Genomic DNA, 18,201 nt, shown 5'->3' on the forward strand with positions numbered 1-18,201 from the left:
TCCCGTTTCTACAGAAATCGAGCCCTGGGGAACCCAGTTGTGGTGCAACTCCAGCTCTGACGCTTTGTCCTTCCGCTGCGGAGCTCCGTCCCAGGGCAGCGGCGGGAGCCGGACTTGCCTTGTGGTGCTTCCAACCCCCCCAGCGCACCAGGACCAGGGATGAAAAGCGACAACTTCAGGTCTGCGACGCTGCTGTAGCCCCCGGAAAATTCAAGCTGCTGGGGAAAAGAAACCAGCTGGAGCAGCCGGAAAATGCCGAATCTGTTGGGAAACGTTTATTCCCTTCACCTCCAGTTTTTGATAATTGTATTTTTCAGTGTGAGGGGGGATTATTTTATCGTACAATTGCTTGGGGCAGGCAGGAGCCAAACCTCCTCCTTGGGGGGGGTGGGGGGCTTGTTGCAAGAGGTGCAGATGATTATATGTAGCAGAGATTTTACAACAAAATATTTTCCCTTTTTCAAAGCGCTGTCTTGTTTCTCTCTCCTCCCGTACTGCACCCACCACCACGCCTCCCTCCCCTTGGCCTTGCAGCGATGCTGAGGCAGCGGAGATGGTGAGGACCCCCAGGTGCTGCCTTCATCCCAGGGCTCCCTCTTTGCTTCTCCCTCTTGTTTGCAGGCGGGAGCTGGAGCACGTCAGCAGTTTTCCCTTGTGATCTCCGGGTTTGTGGATCGTTGGATTCTCCCCGAGCCCTGTGGCCGGAGAGGGGATGCAGCCTGGTGCCCCTCGTTCAGCCTCGCCTCCATCTCTGGCCCTATCCGCCCGGGGGGCAGCCCCCTAAAATCCTCGGCTCCCCGCGGTTCGGTCCCTGTGCCGGTGGCCTCGGCGCTCGGTCATGCGCGGCCGAGTCAGGGCCCCGTGCTCGGTGGGGGGTGACTCAGCCACCCCCTTCTCGTCAGCTGGGGAGGGTGAGCTCGGGGTGGGGGGGCCCAGGTCTCTCAACCGGGGCCCCCCAAGGTGATGCGGGTGTAGTTTAGAGCTGGCTCCAGCCCACAGCCATGCCCTGGTTCTGCTCCCGGCCCCTGGCTCCCCAGGACCCTCCATCCTGGTACCCGTGCCTGGAGGAGGAGGAGGATGTCATCCCCAGCGCAGCGTGCCTGGGACAGGGACCTAATGACACCGGGTTCTCCCAGGACCTTCGGGCAGTGAACAAGGTTTTCTGAGTCGTCCCGGCAGGCGCCGCGTGACGAGGTGCCAGTCACCGCAGAAAGCACCGTCCGGCCCCGCTTCCCCCGCGGTGGCCGAGGATGAACGTGGTCCCCCCTGTGCCCCCAGAGCTGGTGGGGGACAGGCAGCCCCCCCCTCCCCTGGGGCAGGAGGGTGTCCCCAGGGTGGGATCCAGCGCCACGGGCCCCCGAGCCGGGGCTGACTCAGCTCTGCCCCACGGCATCACGTGAAGCTGGGAGGGAGCCGCTGCTGCGTCCCCCGTCTCCTCCTTCCCTCCAACCCTGTGCAGACCCGAGCGACTGCCAAAATTTTCCAGCTGCCTCTTCACTTCCTCAATCCAGCGGCATAAAAGAGCCGCGGCCACGGCACCCCGCATCCCCCGGTCCCAGGCTGCGCCATCCTCCTGCCGACAGCACCATGCTGGGGTAAGCGGCTGGGAGAAGGTCCCGTGGGTGGACGGGAGACCCAACGAGGCGTTGCTGGGGGCAGTCGGGTGGCTTTGGACCCCCCAAGAAATGGACCCCAGTGGGAGTGGGGGATGAAATAGGGCCCCATGTGGCAGCGTTGGGAGCCTTAGAGGTGCAAAAGGGGAAACTGAGGCACGGAGCATCGAGCGGGGCTGTGGGCTGCAGGCTCGGGCTGGCGTCCCCGTTCCTGTTCTGCCCCAGGGGTCTGGTGAGAAAGCGGATGCTGGGTGCAAGTGGGTGAAGCAACGGAGGGGGCAGGATGCGCGGGTGTCCCCCCAGCCTGCACCCCCTGCTCTGTGCACCCCAAACCCGGTTTCCCCCAGCCTGGGGCTGCCGGGAAGGCGCCAGCAGGGCGGTAATGGGAACCAGCTGTCCCGGCTCATGTGATGCCTGCGCCTGGCCGGCGCTGCCCACGGCGGGGACTCGGCCCCAAAACGGGGTGGGCGGGGGGGGCCAGGTCCCGTGGGCTGTTAACGGGGTGGGTGCACGGGGTTCGGGTCTCCCCCAGGGTGGGCACAGGGTCCTGTCCCCTGCCCGGCCCTCCCAGGCTCGGTCTCTGTCCCCCAGGATGTGGTGGCCCACGCTGCTGGCCCTGCTGGTCCCCGCGGTGGTGGCCCAGCCACACCTCGAGCGGGAGCTGGACGCCCAGTGGAACCTATGGAAGAAAACCTACGGCAAGCAGTACAACGGCGAGGTATGGCAGAGCCCCGCGGGAGGGGACTGGCCCCTGGGGGGCACCGGGGGGAGCTGGGGACCACCCTGGTGATGGTGGGGGTGTCCCCATGGTGGGGAGGAGGGACGTGGGCAGAATCCCTCCGCCCAGCACCGTCTCACCCCACGGGGCAGGCGGACGAGGTGGCACGGAGGCTGATCTGGGAGAAGAACCTCAAGTACATCAACAGCCACAACCTGGAGCACGCACTGGGTGTCCACACCTTCGAGCTGGCCATGAACCACCTGGGTGACATGGTGAGTGTCACCAGGGAGGGGACAATAACGGGCTGGGAGATGGGACTGAGCACCCTTGGGTGCTGCTCTGCCCAGCAGCCCTAGGGCTGCACTCATCCACCCCGGGCTCCTTCCCCAGACCAGCGAGGAGGTGGCAAGGACCATGACGGGCTTGAAGGTGCCCCACGGCCGCCCACGTCACAACGAGACGCTCTACGTCCCCGACTGGACTGAGAGAGTCCCGGCTGCCGTGGACTGGAGGAAGAAAGGCTACGTGACGCCCGTTAAGAACCAGGTAAGCAGGGTGCTCCTGGGGGTGCCCCAGAGCAGGGTGGCACCCCAGTGTCACCTGTTGTCACCCACTGTCACCCATCGTGTCCCTGTAGGGCCAGTGTGGCTCGTGCTGGGCTTTCAGCTCGGTGGGTGCGCTGGAGGGGCAGCTGAAGCGGAAGACGGGGAAGCTGCTGTCCCTCAGCCCCCAAAACCTGGTGGACTGTGTGACCAACAACGACGGCTGCGGTGGCGGCTACATGACCAACGCCTTCGAGTACGTCCGGCAGAACCGCGGCATCGACTCGGAGGACGCCTACCCCTACGTCGGCCAGGTCTGGGGCTGGGGTGGGGAGTAAGGTCTCCATCTTCTCCCTCCCCGATTGCCATCCCATCCTCACCTCACCCTGACCTTGCCGGTCCCGTGCAGGACGAGAGCTGCATGTACAACCCCAGAGGGAAGGCGGCCAAGTGCCGCGGCTACCGGGAAATCCCTGAAGGCAACGAGAAGGCTTTGAAGAGGGCCGTGGCCAGGATCGGACCCGTCTCCGTGGGCATCGACGCCAGCCTGCCCTCCTTCCAGTTCTACAGCCGCGGTGAGGGGCTGGGGGGGAATCCCCCTCTCTGGTGCCCACTGCTTGCAGGGCAGCTTGGGGAAACTGAGGCACAGCTGGGTGGTTTATCCTAAGCGTAACCGTCCGTCCCGTCCCCCAGGCGTGTACTACGATGAGAGCTGCAATGCTGAAAACATCAACCACGCAATGCTGGCGGTGGGCTACGGCACGCAGAAGGGCACCAAGTACTGGATCATCAAGAACAGGTATGGCAGGACGGCGAGGCTGCTTCTCACCGGGTCGGGGTTTGCCAGCGGCTCAGGCTCTGCCTTCTCTCCCCACAGCTGGGGCGAGGAGTGGGGCAACAAGGGCTACGTCCTCCTGGCGCGCAACATGAACAACGCCTGCGGCATCGCCAACCTCGCCAGCTTCCCCAAGATGTGAGCGCTCCTGGAGCCGCGCCGCAACCGGTCACCCTCCCCGCTTCCCTCTGTTCACACTCGGCCTTTTCGCTCCCAATCTCCAAAGCTGACGTCGTTCCAGGGGGGTTTCTGCCTCTCCACGAGAAGTCTCCCCGGCTGCAGCCGAACGGTGTGATGAGCTCCCCCCAACTCTGTTTTCCCGGGGCTCCTTTGCGGTGCCAGCACTGTCCGTGCCGGGTTCTGCCTGCCCGCGGCCGCAGACGCTCGGGGCCGGGCTCGGACAGCTCCAGAGAGCCTGATCCGACCGCAGATGCTTGTGCAAACAGGTCCGGCGCCGGCCTCTGCCTCCGGGAATGTGGATGCATGGGGAAATCCCGCGCAGGTGGAATATCCCCCATGGAGAGCGCAGGTCTAGGTCCCAGCGGGGGCTGCACAGAATGGTATGACTTTATTTTTAAAATAAACACCGCTGGGAATAAACACTCGGGCTGGTTTGCTGTGTGCTGTCCTGATCCTGCGATGGGATGGGGCTGCAGTGGTGGAAAAGTCCTTCCCTTTCCCAAAAAGGCAGGAACTGACGGTTAAACAGGGCTGACTCCGGGGCGAAGCAGGGAGAGAAGGTGCTGCTGGGGTGGCATTTTGCAGCCAAAAATCCCCTGTCACCCCAAAAACCCAAACCCGAGCGCTCCTTTTAGTGCAACCAATTGAGAAACGACGGCAGCAAAGCTCAGGGCGAGTCTTAACAGGAAGGGAAGGTGATCTTCACTTCAAAAAGTCACGCAAAACCCAAAAATTTAGACACTTATAAGTTTCTTTTTCCCGCTCACACCTACGCACCGAGACGCGGGTGGCGAATGGCCGGGCTGGGTGCTGGGGAGGATGAGGGACGCTTTTCGATGCCCATCAGCTTTCTTTAGGTGTGTTTAGGGCTCAGCGCCATTGCACCGACGGTGTAAAGGGCCCTCGATTAAGCCCTATCAACCCCAATCGACGTACATCACCCAAAACAATCCTGCCCGGCTCCTTGGTGCTGCGAGTTGGCTCAAAAAACGGGATTTCCGCTCTGCGGGGAAACTCCAGGGTTTCCAGTGTTCCTGGATGCTGGGTGGTGTAGAAATGAAAGAGTCCTGCTTGGACAGACACATCTCGGGGGGAAAAAACAAACCAAAACCTGCGATGTCAGCAAAGCTACAATCAGCAATTGAAAACCATTATCTTTTTTAAAAACAAGCAACAAAAAAAAAAAAAAACCAACTGTGGGCAGTTCTGTCAACAAAGCTCTTTTATCCTCATGTCAGGGCTGGGCTAAAAACCCACCAGTTTCCTTCTCTGTCTCTCATCTCTGGCCTTGGTAGGATTTAAAAAATAAAATAAAATGTATTTTTAATATACAAAACTACTTTGTTCACCTCTATATGGTATTTCCCTGGTGGTTTTGACTCACTCCAGCACATAGAAAATAAGTGATTTTTCCTCTGCTCCCTCCGCAGAAGAGTTAGCGGCAGCAAAATCTGGCAGGGAAACAGTCAGGAGGTTCAGCGTTTTTGGCCAAAATATGTGAATTGGGCTATTCCGGTGGCTGCTGGGGAAGAAGCATGAGTTGAAAAATAAAAAAAAATTTAAAAAAAGGGGGTGGGGAGAGGAACAAAGTGAGGGTGAGGGGCGGGTATGGAAGGAGGCAGTTACCTCCCGTTGTCTAATTTTTGCTTCTCTCTTCCAAAAGTTGGGGCGCGTGTTTTGGTGACCAGGGTTATATCCGGATGGTGAGGAACAGCGCAAAGCGCTGCGGGATTGCCACCTCCGGTGCTTACCCCCAGCAACAGAGCGGTTCCCTGCTTGTGGGACAAGCTCTTGAGATGCCACCACTCACCCCGCTGATCTCGAGCGTGCCTGGCTCCACTCCAACCTTCCCTCCTTCGGGAATCCCGTTGAATTTCTACCGATAAAGCAGCAGAAATCGGGAGCAATCGCAGTTCAAGGGTCCCAGCAACTACGATCATCTCCTTCACCCTCCTCAGGAACTTACCCGCTAATGAGGGATAATCTGTTGGGAATTATTTCAATTATTTAGGTGGAAGGCTCTCTGTTGTCATTCCTAACTCTTGCAATCTCTGGCAGCTTTTTTAGAAAATGACTCAGCTGCATCTTCAAAGCTCTTGAGACACTGTTTTGCTTCCTCTTCCTCTCTTAGAAGATGGTTTCTTGCAGCCATTTTATGTCCCATGGTGCTTCGTAGTGATGAAAAACGCACCCTCGTGCCTGGCTGTGCTTCGGGTGAACCCGGACAATGACCTGAGAAGAGGCTGGAGCGTGATTTCCAGGCAGCTGAAGACTTTCCTGACCGTGTTTTCAGCCTGACTGCAACGGAACATGCGTTAAACGTGTCTCCTGCTGGCCATGCAGCGCTGAGGCTGGCCAGCCCAGCTCCATCCCATGATGATGTTTAAACTGTGTCTTCCCATCCGTGCTTCCCCACTGAAAAGTGAATAAATGCCTTTTTTTTTTTTTTTTTTTTTTTTTTTCTCCTAAGAGCTGGCTTTGGTGTGGTTGGTACACAGGTGGGATGGGAGCTCAGGGCTACCCAGTTCAAAGCAGTAGCAAGGCTCCATCCTTGACCTCATCCTCAGCTCAGCACCAAATCACAAAAATGCAAAAAAAAACCTTCCAGAGGGGTGTGAACCCCGCTCCTGCCCACTGGCCCCACAAGCCATATAAACATCTGTGAGAGCCTTACCATTAATTTTTGGGGTGCCGGAAATAGGAAACTTTCAGCTGCGATCATTTTCTGATGGTATTGAGGGTCCTGCTTCAAACAACCCCGTGACCAACATGACAACCCCAGTTCCCAGCTAAGTGAAAATGAAATCAGAGCATTTCCTCATTTCCTGGCTTGTGATTTGTCCGACGAGTTGCAGCCGCCGTGTGCCAGAGGTTCTGGGTGTCCCGGCGGTGAGGACGCGCTGGATTTGTCCCCAGCATTCCCTCTACCCCATACGCGCACGCTGCCGCGGGGCTGAGGATCGGTACCCACCACAGGAAGAAGCCTTTTCAGGTACGTTGAGTGCTTTTGTATTTTAACACCCTTCTGGGAGGACTGAGCTTTGAGGAAGTAAAACTGAAGGAACAATATTTTTACGGTGACTCTGGCTCCATCTTATCTCTAATCTCCTCCAAGCCCTCTCTGGGTAGTTGTATGTAGTAGCCCATCCTCAGGAGCTGCTGGACATCAGCTGGATGAAAACAGGTTTGTTTGTTTTTTTTTTTTTTTCTTTTTAAGGTGCTGGAAAACACAGGTTTGTCAAAACAGCTGCTTGACCAGGCGATGCGTAAGCCTCCTTCGGGGAGGGTTTCTCAGGCAGGGTGGAACTGTGAGACGAGGCGGTGTGTCTGGATGTGTCCCTGCGTGTCAGTGTCCGCACGGGCAGGGGGTGTGTCCAGCAGATTTCTTCTCCCAAGGGCAGTTTCCGAGTCCTGGAAGGGATTTCTCTTCCCGCCTGGCAGGGGCTGGGGGTACGCAGCAGGAGAGCAGGGCCGGCAGTGCTGCTGCGGGGTGTTTGTCTGGGCAGGCAGGACAGGAGCTGTTGGCATCACCCGGTGTAGAAACCCTGTGAAGGGCATGCCAGGGAGTCCAGGTCAGGGATGTCATCACCGTTTTGTCTCCCTTACCAAACCGGATTTGTCACTAAGGGGTCAAGTGCGGCTCTGGCTCTGAGCCCTCGGCTCCCAGTGTGCGTGCCGTGTCGCTCCGAGTCCCCGGTCCCAGCTGAGAGAGATGAAGCTGCTGCTGGCTTCCATCGCCTTCCTGGCCACGCTTGCGGTGACGTTGGGACACCCCGACCCCGCGCTGGATTGGCACTGGCAGCTCTGGAAGAAAACCTACGGCAAGGAGTACCGCCACAAGGTAGGGGCGTCTTTGGAGGGGTGTGGAGGCGGCTCGGGGTGCTGATGTGGTGGGTGCTGCTCTGGTGTGACCATCCGCTGCATCACGCAGCGAGGAGAAGAGCCGATAGCGCTTCGAAGCACTTGCTGGTTCCTGGGGATGGTTTGGCAGGAGCTCCTGGCAGCCTTTTGTGGGACAAAAGGGGGTAAAATGGCTGTGGGGGCCATTGCTGCACGTCACGAGGCTGCGTTCAATTTCAGAATGAGGAAGGGGACCGGCGCGTGACATGGGAGAGGAACCTGCGACTGGTGACGCTGCATAATCTGGAGCACTCCCTGGGGCTGCACTCCTACGAGCTGGGCATGAACCATCTGGGAGACATGGTAGGTGCCGGCCGTGCTGCTGAGAAGGGGCTTGGCTTTGTCTTTAATTACCTGTGAGGTTGATTTAACGAGGAATATAAGTGTGTCGGGTGGAAAAACTCCCAACAGCCCTTCTCAGCCTGTCCTCCTATGGACTCCAGCAGCTGTCAACAAACTCCTCAGATATTCCTGTGCTCAACCTACCGGCATGAGGCAATCTGGCGTGAGGAAATAACTCCTTCTTTACGCAGCATTTGGGGTGCGCAGACTTGGTCCTGGTCATTATATATATTAGCAAATCATCCCTCTTCGATGTCCCAAGGCTGTAGTGTTGGTTAATGAAACACACCAGCTTCCAGGGATTGTCGGTGCTGGAGTTAAGCTTTGTATTTTTCTTTTTCTTGCCCTTTCCGACGAACGGCTAGAAATTAAACGTACAAAATAAACACCCAAGGACTCCCCAAACCTGCTAACTCTCGCAGCTGAGACTGTTCAAGGGAAATCCCCCTCCACCTCCAGCACACCCAGTGTAGGATTTACCAGAGACAAGGACATCATGAGCCAGTGTTTTCTTTTCCCATCAGACCAGCGAGGAAGTGGCGGCTTTGTTAACCGGGCTGAACGTGGTCCCTCGGCCAAACCGAACCTCCACGTACCGACCACAACCTGGCAGCAAAGTCCCGGACGCGGTGGACTGGAGGGAGAAAGGATGCGTCACGGATGTGAAGAATCAGGTGCAAAGCTCTCTCTGTGCCTCTCCGTGTCTTGGTCCCGCGCTCCGTCTGAGCATCTCTGGGGCTTTTGCAGGGCGCTTGTGGGTCGTGCTGGGCCTTCAGTGCCGTGGGAGCCCTCGAAGCCCAGGTGAAGCTGAAGACGGGGAAGCTGGTGTCCCTGAGTGCCCAGAACCTTGTTGACTGCTCCATGATGTACGGGAACAAAGGCTGCAGTGGAGGTTTCATGACCCAAGCTTTCCAGTACATCATCGACAACCAAGGGATTGACTCGGATGCTTCCTACCCCTACACAGCTCAGGTAGGCATCAGACTAGACCACACGTGAAATCTGCAGAAAAACACTGAGCGTAGAAGCAAGATGGCCGGTCGTTCTACTCTCCTGCGTAGACACCCTTCTCCTCTCCCACTGATTTCTCTCTGTCTTGGTTCCTACCAGTCTCGTGTCATCTTCTCAGCCTTTGCAGCTGATCCTTTCAGACCCAGGGAAGGGACCTTTAGACTTTTTTTTTTTTTTCCTCATGGGTGAATGACTGGACTGAGAGCCAGAATTTCTACATGTTTATTTCTGTCCTACATAAATTATTAGGCAATCTACTACACGGAAGGGAAAAATGGGACAGGAGTCCTGGGTCCTTTTCTCAGCTCTGTGTAGTTGAAAAATGGGATATTGATAGTTCTACCATTTCAGTGGGCAGAGGTTTCCAGTGAACGAAGTTCATACAATTTATTTTTTTTAAAGTTGCCTGTAACAGTTGGCTGCTGCAAGGTCGTAAGGAAAGAGCTGTGAGAAAATAAAGATCCTAATGCTGAGAGTCTTGATGGCCAGAGACAAGAGACGCCCTGAAATGACCTGGTGTCTTGAAAACATGGTCTATGGAAACAGGTCAAAGTAACAGCAGCTCAGTCCAAGAAAGAAAAGTGGAATATAAGTCTTCAAACATGCATTAGGGCAGCTACAGAGACGAAAGACGCTGTTCTCTGTGTGCAGAGGGAGAAAGAATCCCTGGGTTTAGTTTACAATAAAATAAATTTAAGCTAAACATGAGTCTTCAGATGGGAAGGATAAGGAAGCAAGGACAGTTTCTCTAGGGAAGTGGTAGATGTATTGTCATCCGAGGTTTCTAGAAAAAAGGCAGAGAAGTCTGTTGAAATGGTTTGGCTGCTCTGGGTGTGGGGAAGCGAGGTGGACAAGGTGGTCTCTTCAGGCTCTTCCAGCCGTCTTTTCTGTAATCCTGTGTGTAGAAAAATGACGCTCCAAGAAAAGCGAAGACCGGGGTAGCACAAAGTAAAAGAGGGCTGATAGAAAACACGTACCCGAAAGTGTTCAGATGTTCCTGGTGGATTCCTCACGCTCCTCTCCTCAACTCCCCCTTGTTCCTACTAGAATGGGACATGTCAATACAACGCTTCCACACGAGCCGCCACTTGCTCCAAGTACGTTGAGCTCCCATATGCCGATGAAGCAGCCCTAAAAGACGCTGTAGCCAACATCGGACCAGTGTCTGTCGCTATTGACGCCACCCAGCCCACCTTCTTCTTGTACAGGTCAGGTATGTCCTTTCTTCATGGTCTTCTGTGTCTTTCTGCACGTAAAGTTTATGAAATTTGGTGGCATTTGGCAAGTCGGGGGCTCAGTTCCTGGACGAAGTCATCAATACGACAAAACCCAAGAGAGCAGCGTTAGCGACTATGCCGAAGGTTGACTTCGAGTCAAAGATGAGGCCTTGTGGTCTGATGACATCTTCCAAACTCCTTTTCATCCAGGTGTGTACGATGACCCCCGGTGCACACAGGAGGTGAATCACGCAGTAGTCGTGGTCGGCTATGGCACCCTAAATGATAAGGATTACTGGCTTGTGAAAAACAGGTAAAGGCACGACCGTGCATCGCTGAACCCTTGTTATCCGTATGCTCACTATCCATAGGGATAGGCTTCTCCTAGGCAACCTCCCGCTTGACCTGACATCCTCACAATTTTATAACGACCGATATTTATACGGATGAGGGGGAGATCAGTTGCAATGGGGGTTGTTCTAGAGTTGAAATTGGTGTTGGTCCTTAAACTATTCCCTAGGGATTCATGCCTAGCCATGTCAAAGCGCCTTTATGTCACCCTAGCAGCGTGAAGGAACTTTAGATGTATTTAAAATACGCTTACACCAACCTTCAGTTCCCTTTATGTTGTCATAACTTAATACGGGATTAGAAATCCCATGAAGTGGTTAATGAAAACGCGTCAATGTTGTGATGTTGATAAAGCCGCCGCTTCACTTACAGAAAAAGGAATTTAATTTTTCTTGTGTCTGTCTGTTTGTTTCCTCTCCCAAAAGTTGGGGCGTGCGTTTTGGTGACGAGGGCTATATCCTCATGTCAAGAAACCATGCGAACCATTGCGGGATCGCCAGTTATGCCTCTTATCCACTAATATAGACGGACCCTGAGGCCATGAGGCTTCGGTTGAACCACTGATGCTACGCTTGCATGGATCTACTGATTTCAAGAATCATTTTCTGGCTCTGTGGGCAACGTCCTTCTGATAGATCAGCCTGTGTTACGGGCTGGGACAGAGTCTTCTGCATGGGAGGATTTTGGAATGTGATTTACAGGCACCTAGTGACTTCTTTTTGGGGAAAAAAATGATTGGGGTTTTTTTTTCAGGGTAAAATTGCAATACCTGTCTTTATAATGGAGATCACCTACGGTTATAACAGAGATCCTGTTTTCCTCTCTCCAGTCCAGCACTGAGTACTGCTACGATGACACAGATATCCCTCTGACTCTGTGTGATGTTGATGAAATTGCAGATGTTCTTTGAAAAATAAAAGATCAGTTTTACTGTCCAAAACTCCAATATTTGGTCTCTGGAGGCAGGAATGGGTGGCAGAGGGAATCCCAGCTCCGACTTCCTCAGCTGGCACTGCTCCCCCACGTAAGGACCTCTCACAAACACAACACAACCCATCATCAAACGCGGCGCTTGTTTCCAACGGGGATGGCAAAACCGGTTCTGAAGGAAAAAGGTTTTCTTCTGAAAACTTTGTGTTGAGACTGCAGATTCCCCAACCCTTTTCCTTTACATTTGTGTATTTACTATAGGCTTCAAAAACAAGTCTTACAGTTTGTTTCTAGTGGAAAAACTTCAGTTGAGAGTCACTTTTATAGTCAGTAAATATTATATTAACTATTAAATGATATAATATGAAATATTAACATTAAATATTAAATAGAAATAATTTTTTAGCTGGGCACAGTGCTGGCCTGAGGTGCCACTGCCACCTTGGGGGAGAGGGGGGAATTGAACAAGTCTCCATCTGTGAGGTGAGATTTGAGAATCCCCAGGTCACCTAGGAAAATTATCACATTATTTTTGGCCTTTGCAGCTAACCAGATAGGTTATTGGTTTGGGGTGGGGTTTTTTGGTTTTTTAACCCTTTTACCAAAGCGTTGCTCGGTCTCAAAACCTTATCGACCAAAGACGTCTCCTTCCCAAGCATGGCGATCTCTGTAGACCACTGACAGCTCCAGCTCTGTCCTTGGAAGGGGATCAAAACCCCTCGTACTTTCAGCAAAAACATCAGCCGGCAAAGAGCAATAAAGGGCGGGGAAAAAAAAAAAATATTTTGACTTAACGCAAACATAGAAATTGGGGGGGATCCGGGAGGGAATTGGCGTGGGGAGGTACTGGGTGGGTGTAGGTGGTCTTGAGGGGTTCTTGGGGGTCCTGGCGAGCTTTAGGGTGCCATTGGGTGCTCGGGGGGGGGGGGTGTGTTACTGGGCAGCTCTGGGGTGGTCTCGGGAGCTCTGGGGGTGCTTTGAGGGGATATGGGGGGCACGCGGGGTGTCCTTGGGGGCTTTGGAGGATACGGGGGGCTCTGGGGGTGTACAGGGGATGTTGGGGAGTCTGCAGGGTCCTGGGAGGCTCCTGGAAGATACTGGGGGGCTCTGGAGGCAGTTGGAGTGTTCTGGGTGGCTTGGGGAGGGTATTGGGGGGAACTTTTGAGGGTAGTCAGGGCCTGGGAAGGTTTGGGGGGCACCAGAAGGGTCCGGGGGGGGGCTTGGGTGGGCACTGGGTGGGTCCCTCAGGCTTTCTGTGCATGTCAGAGCACTTCTTTTGTCCTCTACGCTAATTATAATGCCTCTATTCACTCCTGGCCCTCCATTTCCCCCTTCCTCAAGCTTCCTTTTGTCGCCGTAGCAGCCGCAGTAACCTCCAAGCTCCCTCACAAACCACTTTCTGCCTTTTGCTCGGCCCGGGCCCCCGTTTCGGCCTCTAAGCCCCTCAGGCGGCGCGGAGGACGGGGAGCGTGCTCTGCGCATGCGCGGAGTCCCGTCGTGGACCCCCCCGGGGTATGTGGAGAAGAACTACATTTCCCAGCGTGCCTCGGGTGGAAGCCACTTCCGGTCACGGGGACTTCCGGTGGCGCTGCCCTGACTCGGGGTTCCGCTGGGGGTCGCCGGGCGACGCGGCGGGGACGGTGAGGGGCGGGGGAGAGGGGGGGTTTGGGGGGGTCTGTGGGGTGGGGAGAGGGGCTGGGGGGGGTTTGGGTGGTTGTGGGGGTCTGTGGGGTGCGGAGAGGGGCTGGGGGGGTTTGGGTGGTTGTGGGGGTCTGTGGGGTGGGGAGGGGGAGCTCTAGGGGGGAGAATTGGGGGGTCTGAGGGGCGGGGGGGAGGCTGTGGGCCTGGGGAGGGCCTGTGGAGGGGAGACCTGGGCGGGGGGGGTGTGTGTCTGTGGGACAGGGGAGGACCCACGGAGCAGGAGAACTGGGGGGGCTGTGGGCCTGGGGAGGGCCTGTGGAGAGCTGGGGCGGGGGGCGGGGGCTATGGGATAGGGGAGGACCCACGGAGGGGAGAATTGGGGGGTTTGTGGGGCAGGAGGGGCCTGTGGAAGGGGAGAATTGGGGGGGAGTCCGTGGGGCTGGGGAGGGCCTGTGGAGAGGGGGAACTGAGGGGCGGGGGGGGCTGTGATGGGTCTGGGGCCAGAGGAGGGTTCTGGAAAAGAGAAGGTTTGTGGAGGGGGAGCCCTGGGAGGGGTCTGGGGGGGTTGGAGAGGTTCTTGGGGTGGGGGGGGTCTTGGGAGTGGGCTTTGTGGGGGTGTGGGGGGCCAGGCAGGCTCTGCTGCTGAAGCTTGGGGGGGTCACTGAGGTGGGGGCAGCGCTGGTGTCCAGGCCCTGAGTCTCCAGCGGGCAGCAGCCGGTGAACCCGGGGTTCTCGGGTTTGCAGGGAGCCCTCCGGGCTGTCCGGGAGCAGCCTGGGGTGGAAATGGCGGTGCAAAGGCTGTGGCAGGGGAATGCTGAGGGGAAGGAAGGGCCCCCTTTGAGAGCGGGGGCTGAGCACCTTCCAGCACGAACGTGAGTATCTGGGGGGCAGCTGCAGACCTGTGTGGTGCCGGGGCCCTTTCTCCTTGCTCCAGCGTTATCCCGTATCGATACCGCTGCGCAGTATGTTCTCTTTGCAATTAAATCACTGATGACACTCTATATTTCTTTTTGCTTCTAGATGAGGCTCCCAATTCTCTCAGTGTTTGCCCTGTTCTGCGTGGCCTGCTGTGAGGAAGATCACTATTAATCACTATTAAACGGATACGCTGTGGAGGAGTGGACTCGGCAGGATATCATCTATGCCGCTGGCTCCAGGTAAGCCTTGTCAGGAGCAAATCTTCGTCTGCGTGTGTGTCTGCAGGGCTTGAGACTGTTTCTAGGCTCCGTGGTGTGCTGTTCTCTTTGCTCCGCCTAAGTCTGAGCTCACCACCGGAGCTTGAAGGTCCAGCCCTGAAATTTGCCTTTTCCTTCCCATTCCTTTGTCCCTGCTTTCGCTGTTTCCTGCTTTTACCTCATGGCTGCTCTAGCTGCACGATGCGGTTGCTCGTGTTTCGTCTTGTGATCTTCCCCTCCCCATGCACACAGACGCTCTTTCTTGGCTTCGTGAGCTTTTCTGACATCCAGTTTCCTGTCTTTTTTGCAGCTTCTCTCAGCTTTGTCTTCCTCTTCCTGCAGTCTCCTTGTAATACACCTTGACTCTCCTCCCCAGCTCTTTTTATGTTTCAAAAGTCAGTTCTTCCAGCTGTTAATTGTGAGTGTGGAGCTGCCATCCCTCCCTGGCGCAGTCCCCCAGTGAGCAGAATACCAAATCTGTGACTCTCCTCCTATCCCTTTCTCTGTTGCGCTTAGATACGGAGCCACATCGAATGATGGCTTTCCCCCTGCGAGGATTTAGGCGTTGTCTCTGGGATGTTCATTGTCAAGTGCCTCCAGATCGCTCGGTATCTTCTCATGTTTTGAAATTTCTCCCTTCCCAACACTCGCTCTTACCCCTACGTGTCCTGCAGCTCTTTGTTATCGCTGAGATTCCAGCATGCCGGACCCTGGGCCGGGTGTTGAGGGCAGGAGGAGCGGCTGGATCCGCCTTGGATGGGTCTGGATGTCTGTAACTACAGAGGGCTGCCATCTGTTGGCAGGACTGACTTTGCCATCTGCTTTGAATCTCCTTTACCTGTCTCCTTCCTTCCCTTAAGTTTCAGATCTCAGAGTCAGTAATATCTCCCGCGCTGTGGTTCCGCGGCCTCGCAAAGCTGCTTGCTTCAACTTCACCTCTGCTGCCATGGCGTACCTGGCGCAGGAGGGTGGATGGGTCACGGTGAGTGATTTGATTTGACTTTTTAGGCAGTCGTAGCCCGGGCTTGGCAACAGATACACCAGACTGTGCTCTTTGAGCTCGTTACAGGATGATGCGTGTCCTGCGCTCTTACACTGCACGTGCTCTGTTGTGAGAAGGAAAGGTGGCAAATATTCTCCTCCTCTTTTTTAGGTTGGTTTTGTGAGTGCTCCTGGGTAGGGAGGAATCCTGGCTCAGCGTGATTCTGATAGGTTCTCACCTTGCTCTGTAAGTATCTTCCAATTAATAATTGAAATTACACTCCAGTGATCGTGCAGCCCAGCACAGTGCCCGTCTGTGGCGTGTTGCGTTTGCGCTACAGTCCCCAAAAAACTCCCAGGGTGGATTGTAGCTAACCCGTGTCAGTTGTCCAGAAGAAAATATCACAGAAATAACCGTTTCTGTCCCAGCTACCTCCGCGAAGGAGCACGCACTGTGGGATTTGGGCCAGAAGCTTTGCGGGTGGAAGATCTGGTGGGGATAACTCAGCTGCCTGTGATTTGTTCGGAATTCTTTCTAACAATTTCTCCTTCCAGCTGGAGCGGGCAGTTTTTGGCATGATGACTCTGCCCTCCGTTGGGATGCCGCTGTGGTACTCGAGTGAGAGAAAATACGACACCCTCAAGACTGAGGAGAATTGAGCAAAGTCAAACAGCACCAGCACCCCGGGAGGGAGCAAACACTGACCCCCCCAGAGCTGCAGGCGTGCTGGGGTCGGCAGCAGTCTGCACAAGTGCTGCCTGGGCTACGCTTCAGCCCCGTGGCTTCCATGGCGCCGGTGCGTTGCCTCCTGCCTTAATAAAAAAAGAAAAAAACCCACCGAAAAGCCCACAGCCGGACCCCAGCGCAGAGTCCCCTTGCCCTGTTGCAGATAAGTTGTGACACCAACGCGTGAACACCCAGCAGAGCGTGTTTGTGGTGGGGGGGTGTGCACCTCTGCAGCATTTCTGGCGCCTGTGCTGCTGCGCGAGCCTCAGCCCGCTGCAGTCTTCTCCAACACCGCGACTCTTGGGGGGGGTCCCCTCCTCCAGGTGCTGCCCACCTTGCCAAAACACCGGTGGGAAGGAAGGAGCTCCACCTCGTGCTGATAACACATCTCCTTATTTGCTCGGTGGGCACGGGAAGGCCCGTTGTATTTCAGCGAGCGGTTGTATGCTGTCTGTCTGGTTGTTTGGGGTTGGTTTTTGTTGGTTTGTTGGGGTTTTTTCCCCTCTTGTTGCTCTGTGGAGGAACTGAGGGCTCTGTAATAAACCAAATGCCACGAAAGAAGCCTGCCTGCCTTTCACCAGGTCCTGGAGGAACCTGGCTGCCTCCAGAAGCAGCTAAGGGGCATACAGTCAGGAAAATAAATCGGTACATCGCTCCGTCAGTAAAATAAGTGGAAGAATGAGAGCAGAGGGAACACGTGGGGGAGCAGAAATCATTTTTCCAGGTTCATTCCTCTGTTCCCCGAAGGGCTGGTACCTCGCACCGGCCTTCCTGACAGCCCCGAGCACTAGTGTAAGGTTTCTCTTCCACTGCCATGAATAAATCATGGCGTGGCTGCGTGTCAGGCTCGGATCTGTGCTTTTCCTCTGGAGGAGGTAGTGGCACAGCGATGACTCGCCTCAGGGGACCCGCGTGTGGTGTGAGGTGGTTGATTTTTTTTGTCCCGAGATTGGGACGAGGGCTCCGCGGTGGCTCGTGGCTCCGTGGCGGCTTGTAGCTCCGTGGTGGCTCGTGGCTCCGGTCGGGCTGGGCTCCCGTGGCACCGTACAGCCCGGTCCGGCCGCGTGTTGGACCCCGCTCACCAGCACGGCGGTGGCAGCCAAGAATTTTGTGTTGGTGGATAGAAATCCCGGGCCGTGCTGGAGCAAACACTGTGCCTTTGTTACCAGAACAATGTTTCCAAGCCGGGATTCCTCACCCCCTCGCCCCAACCTTCGCTGCCACCGGTTGCACCCTTTGTTTCGCCTGGCCAGTGTCGCAACCGGCAGGATTAGGGAGACAGTCGCTGTTTGATGCTCGAGAAACTGTCTGAAGGGTGCAGGGGCTTTGTGCTGACGGGTCTGACTGGTGCAGCCCGCTCGGATGTGCCCGGCAGCGGGGATTTCCTCGCCAGGCTGAGAGGTAAGGCTGCTCCCGCCGCAGAACTTTTCCTGCCTGTTTTGGCAGCGGCTCTGGCTGCGCCTTCCGGATCTGCGGGCAGGAGAGGGTGAAGGTAGCCAATGCCTGTTCCCAGCAGCGCTCTGGTTTGGGCTCCTGAGGGCAGGCTGGGGAGGTTTTGATGGGAGACTGGTGTAAAGAGGGGTCGTCTGGGTTGTATCTGTAATAGTTGCGCTCTTTCTTTGAGCCTTGGATTGCGCTAGAAATGCTGGTCGTGGACGTGTCCGATACTGGTGTATTATGGCAGAGCTTCAGAGCTGGGAACTAGCCCCATGGCATTAGCCGAGACGAGAGCCCTGAGGCCGCCCTCCTGCCTCCTGGCACTCTGCTGAAGAGGGCCCGGTCCCAGAAAACCCTTAGAAATACTTATAACGTTTTGCATTTTGGTGTCTCGGCTCCTCCTCGTCTTCAGAGCCTCCGCGGGTGCTCGAAAACCAGGAGCCAAAATGGGTCCTGAGCTCCCGTGCAGCCCCAAAACCAGTGCGTGAGCTGGGGAAGGGCTGACCCCCGAGCCTCTGGTAGCCCAACAAAAAATCCTGATGGTTTCAGAAGAATTTTGGAGCTTGTTCCACAGCCCGGCCGCCGCGGTTTCTCTCCC

At 55.8% G+C, this 18,201-nt stretch overlaps 2 protein-coding genes and 1 long non-coding RNA gene across 4 annotated transcripts; all 3 read left to right on the forward strand.

Annotated features, from left to right (window-relative positions):
- Positions 1–1,366: 1,366 nt before the first annotated feature.
- On the forward strand, positions 1,367–4,311 carry CTSK (cathepsin K). Its single transcript, XM_075737354.1, has 8 exons — positions 1,367–1,595; positions 2,205–2,331; positions 2,484–2,606; positions 2,725–2,880; positions 2,972–3,190; positions 3,286–3,451; positions 3,570–3,675; positions 3,754–4,311. The coding sequence occupies exons 1-8, from the start codon at positions 1,588–1,590 to the stop codon at positions 3,851–3,853; spliced, it is 1,005 nt and encodes a 334-aa protein (XP_075593469.1). The 5' UTR covers positions 1,367–1,587; the 3' UTR covers positions 3,854–4,311.
- Positions 4,312–6,723: 2,412 nt separating this feature from the next.
- On the forward strand, positions 6,724–11,652 carry CTSS (cathepsin S). Of its 2 annotated transcripts, XM_075737353.1 has the most exons (9): positions 6,733–6,883; positions 7,109–7,124; positions 7,519–7,732; positions 7,972–8,094; positions 8,658–8,807; positions 8,881–9,105; positions 10,192–10,357; positions 10,572–10,674; positions 11,138–11,652. In XM_075737353.1, exons 3-9 carry the CDS (start codon positions 7,604–7,606, stop codon positions 11,235–11,237), a joined length of 996 nt encoding a protein of 331 aa, XP_075593468.1. In that variant the 5' UTR covers positions 6,733–6,883; positions 7,109–7,124; positions 7,519–7,603; the 3' UTR covers positions 11,238–11,652. The 2 variants fall into 2 exon arrangements, with proteins under 2 accessions (XP_010296166.1, XP_075593468.1); XM_010297864.2 differs by lacking the exon at positions 7,109–7,124 and having other exon boundaries at positions 6,724–6,883.
- A 1,545-nt stretch (positions 11,653–13,197) lies between these two features.
- On the forward strand, positions 13,198–16,719 carry LOC104638070 (uncharacterized). Its single transcript, XR_012832671.1, has 5 exons — positions 13,198–13,282; positions 14,028–14,155; positions 14,304–14,440; positions 15,319–15,440; positions 15,612–16,719. It is a non-coding gene; the product is annotated as an uncharacterized LOC104638070 (long non-coding RNA).
- Positions 16,720–18,201: the final 1,482 nt, after the last annotated feature.

Source organism: Balearica regulorum, chromosome 28 (assembly GCF_011004875.1).
Source record: "Balearica regulorum gibbericeps isolate bBalReg1 chromosome 28, bBalReg1.pri, whole genome shotgun sequence".
Lineage (NCBI taxonomy): Eukaryota > Metazoa > Chordata > Aves > Gruiformes > Gruidae > Balearica > Balearica regulorum.

Bases quoted from the DNA above. Each gene is read 5' to 3' on its own strand.
- CTSK (XM_075737354.1), top strand. The intron at 2,607-2,724 runs GTGAGTGTCACC...CTCCTTCCCCAG, and splicing joins TGAACCACCTGGGTGACATG to ACCAGCGAGGAGGTGGCAAG. The intron at 2,881-2,971 runs GTAAGCAGGGTG...GTGTCCCTGTAG, and splicing joins TGACGCCCGTTAAGAACCAG to GGCCAGTGTGGCTCGTGCTG.
- CTSS (XM_010297864.2), top strand. From the start codon at position 7,604: ATGAAGCTGCTGCTGGCTTCCATCGCCTTCCTGGCCACGCTTGCGGTG. The intron at 9,106-10,191 runs GTAGGCATCAGA...TGTTCCTACTAG, and splicing joins CCTACCCCTACACAGCTCAG to AATGGGACATGTCAATACAA. The intron at 10,675-11,137 runs GTAAAGGCACGA...CTCTCCCAAAAG, and splicing joins TACTGGCTTGTGAAAAACAG to TTGGGGCGTGCGTTTTGGTG.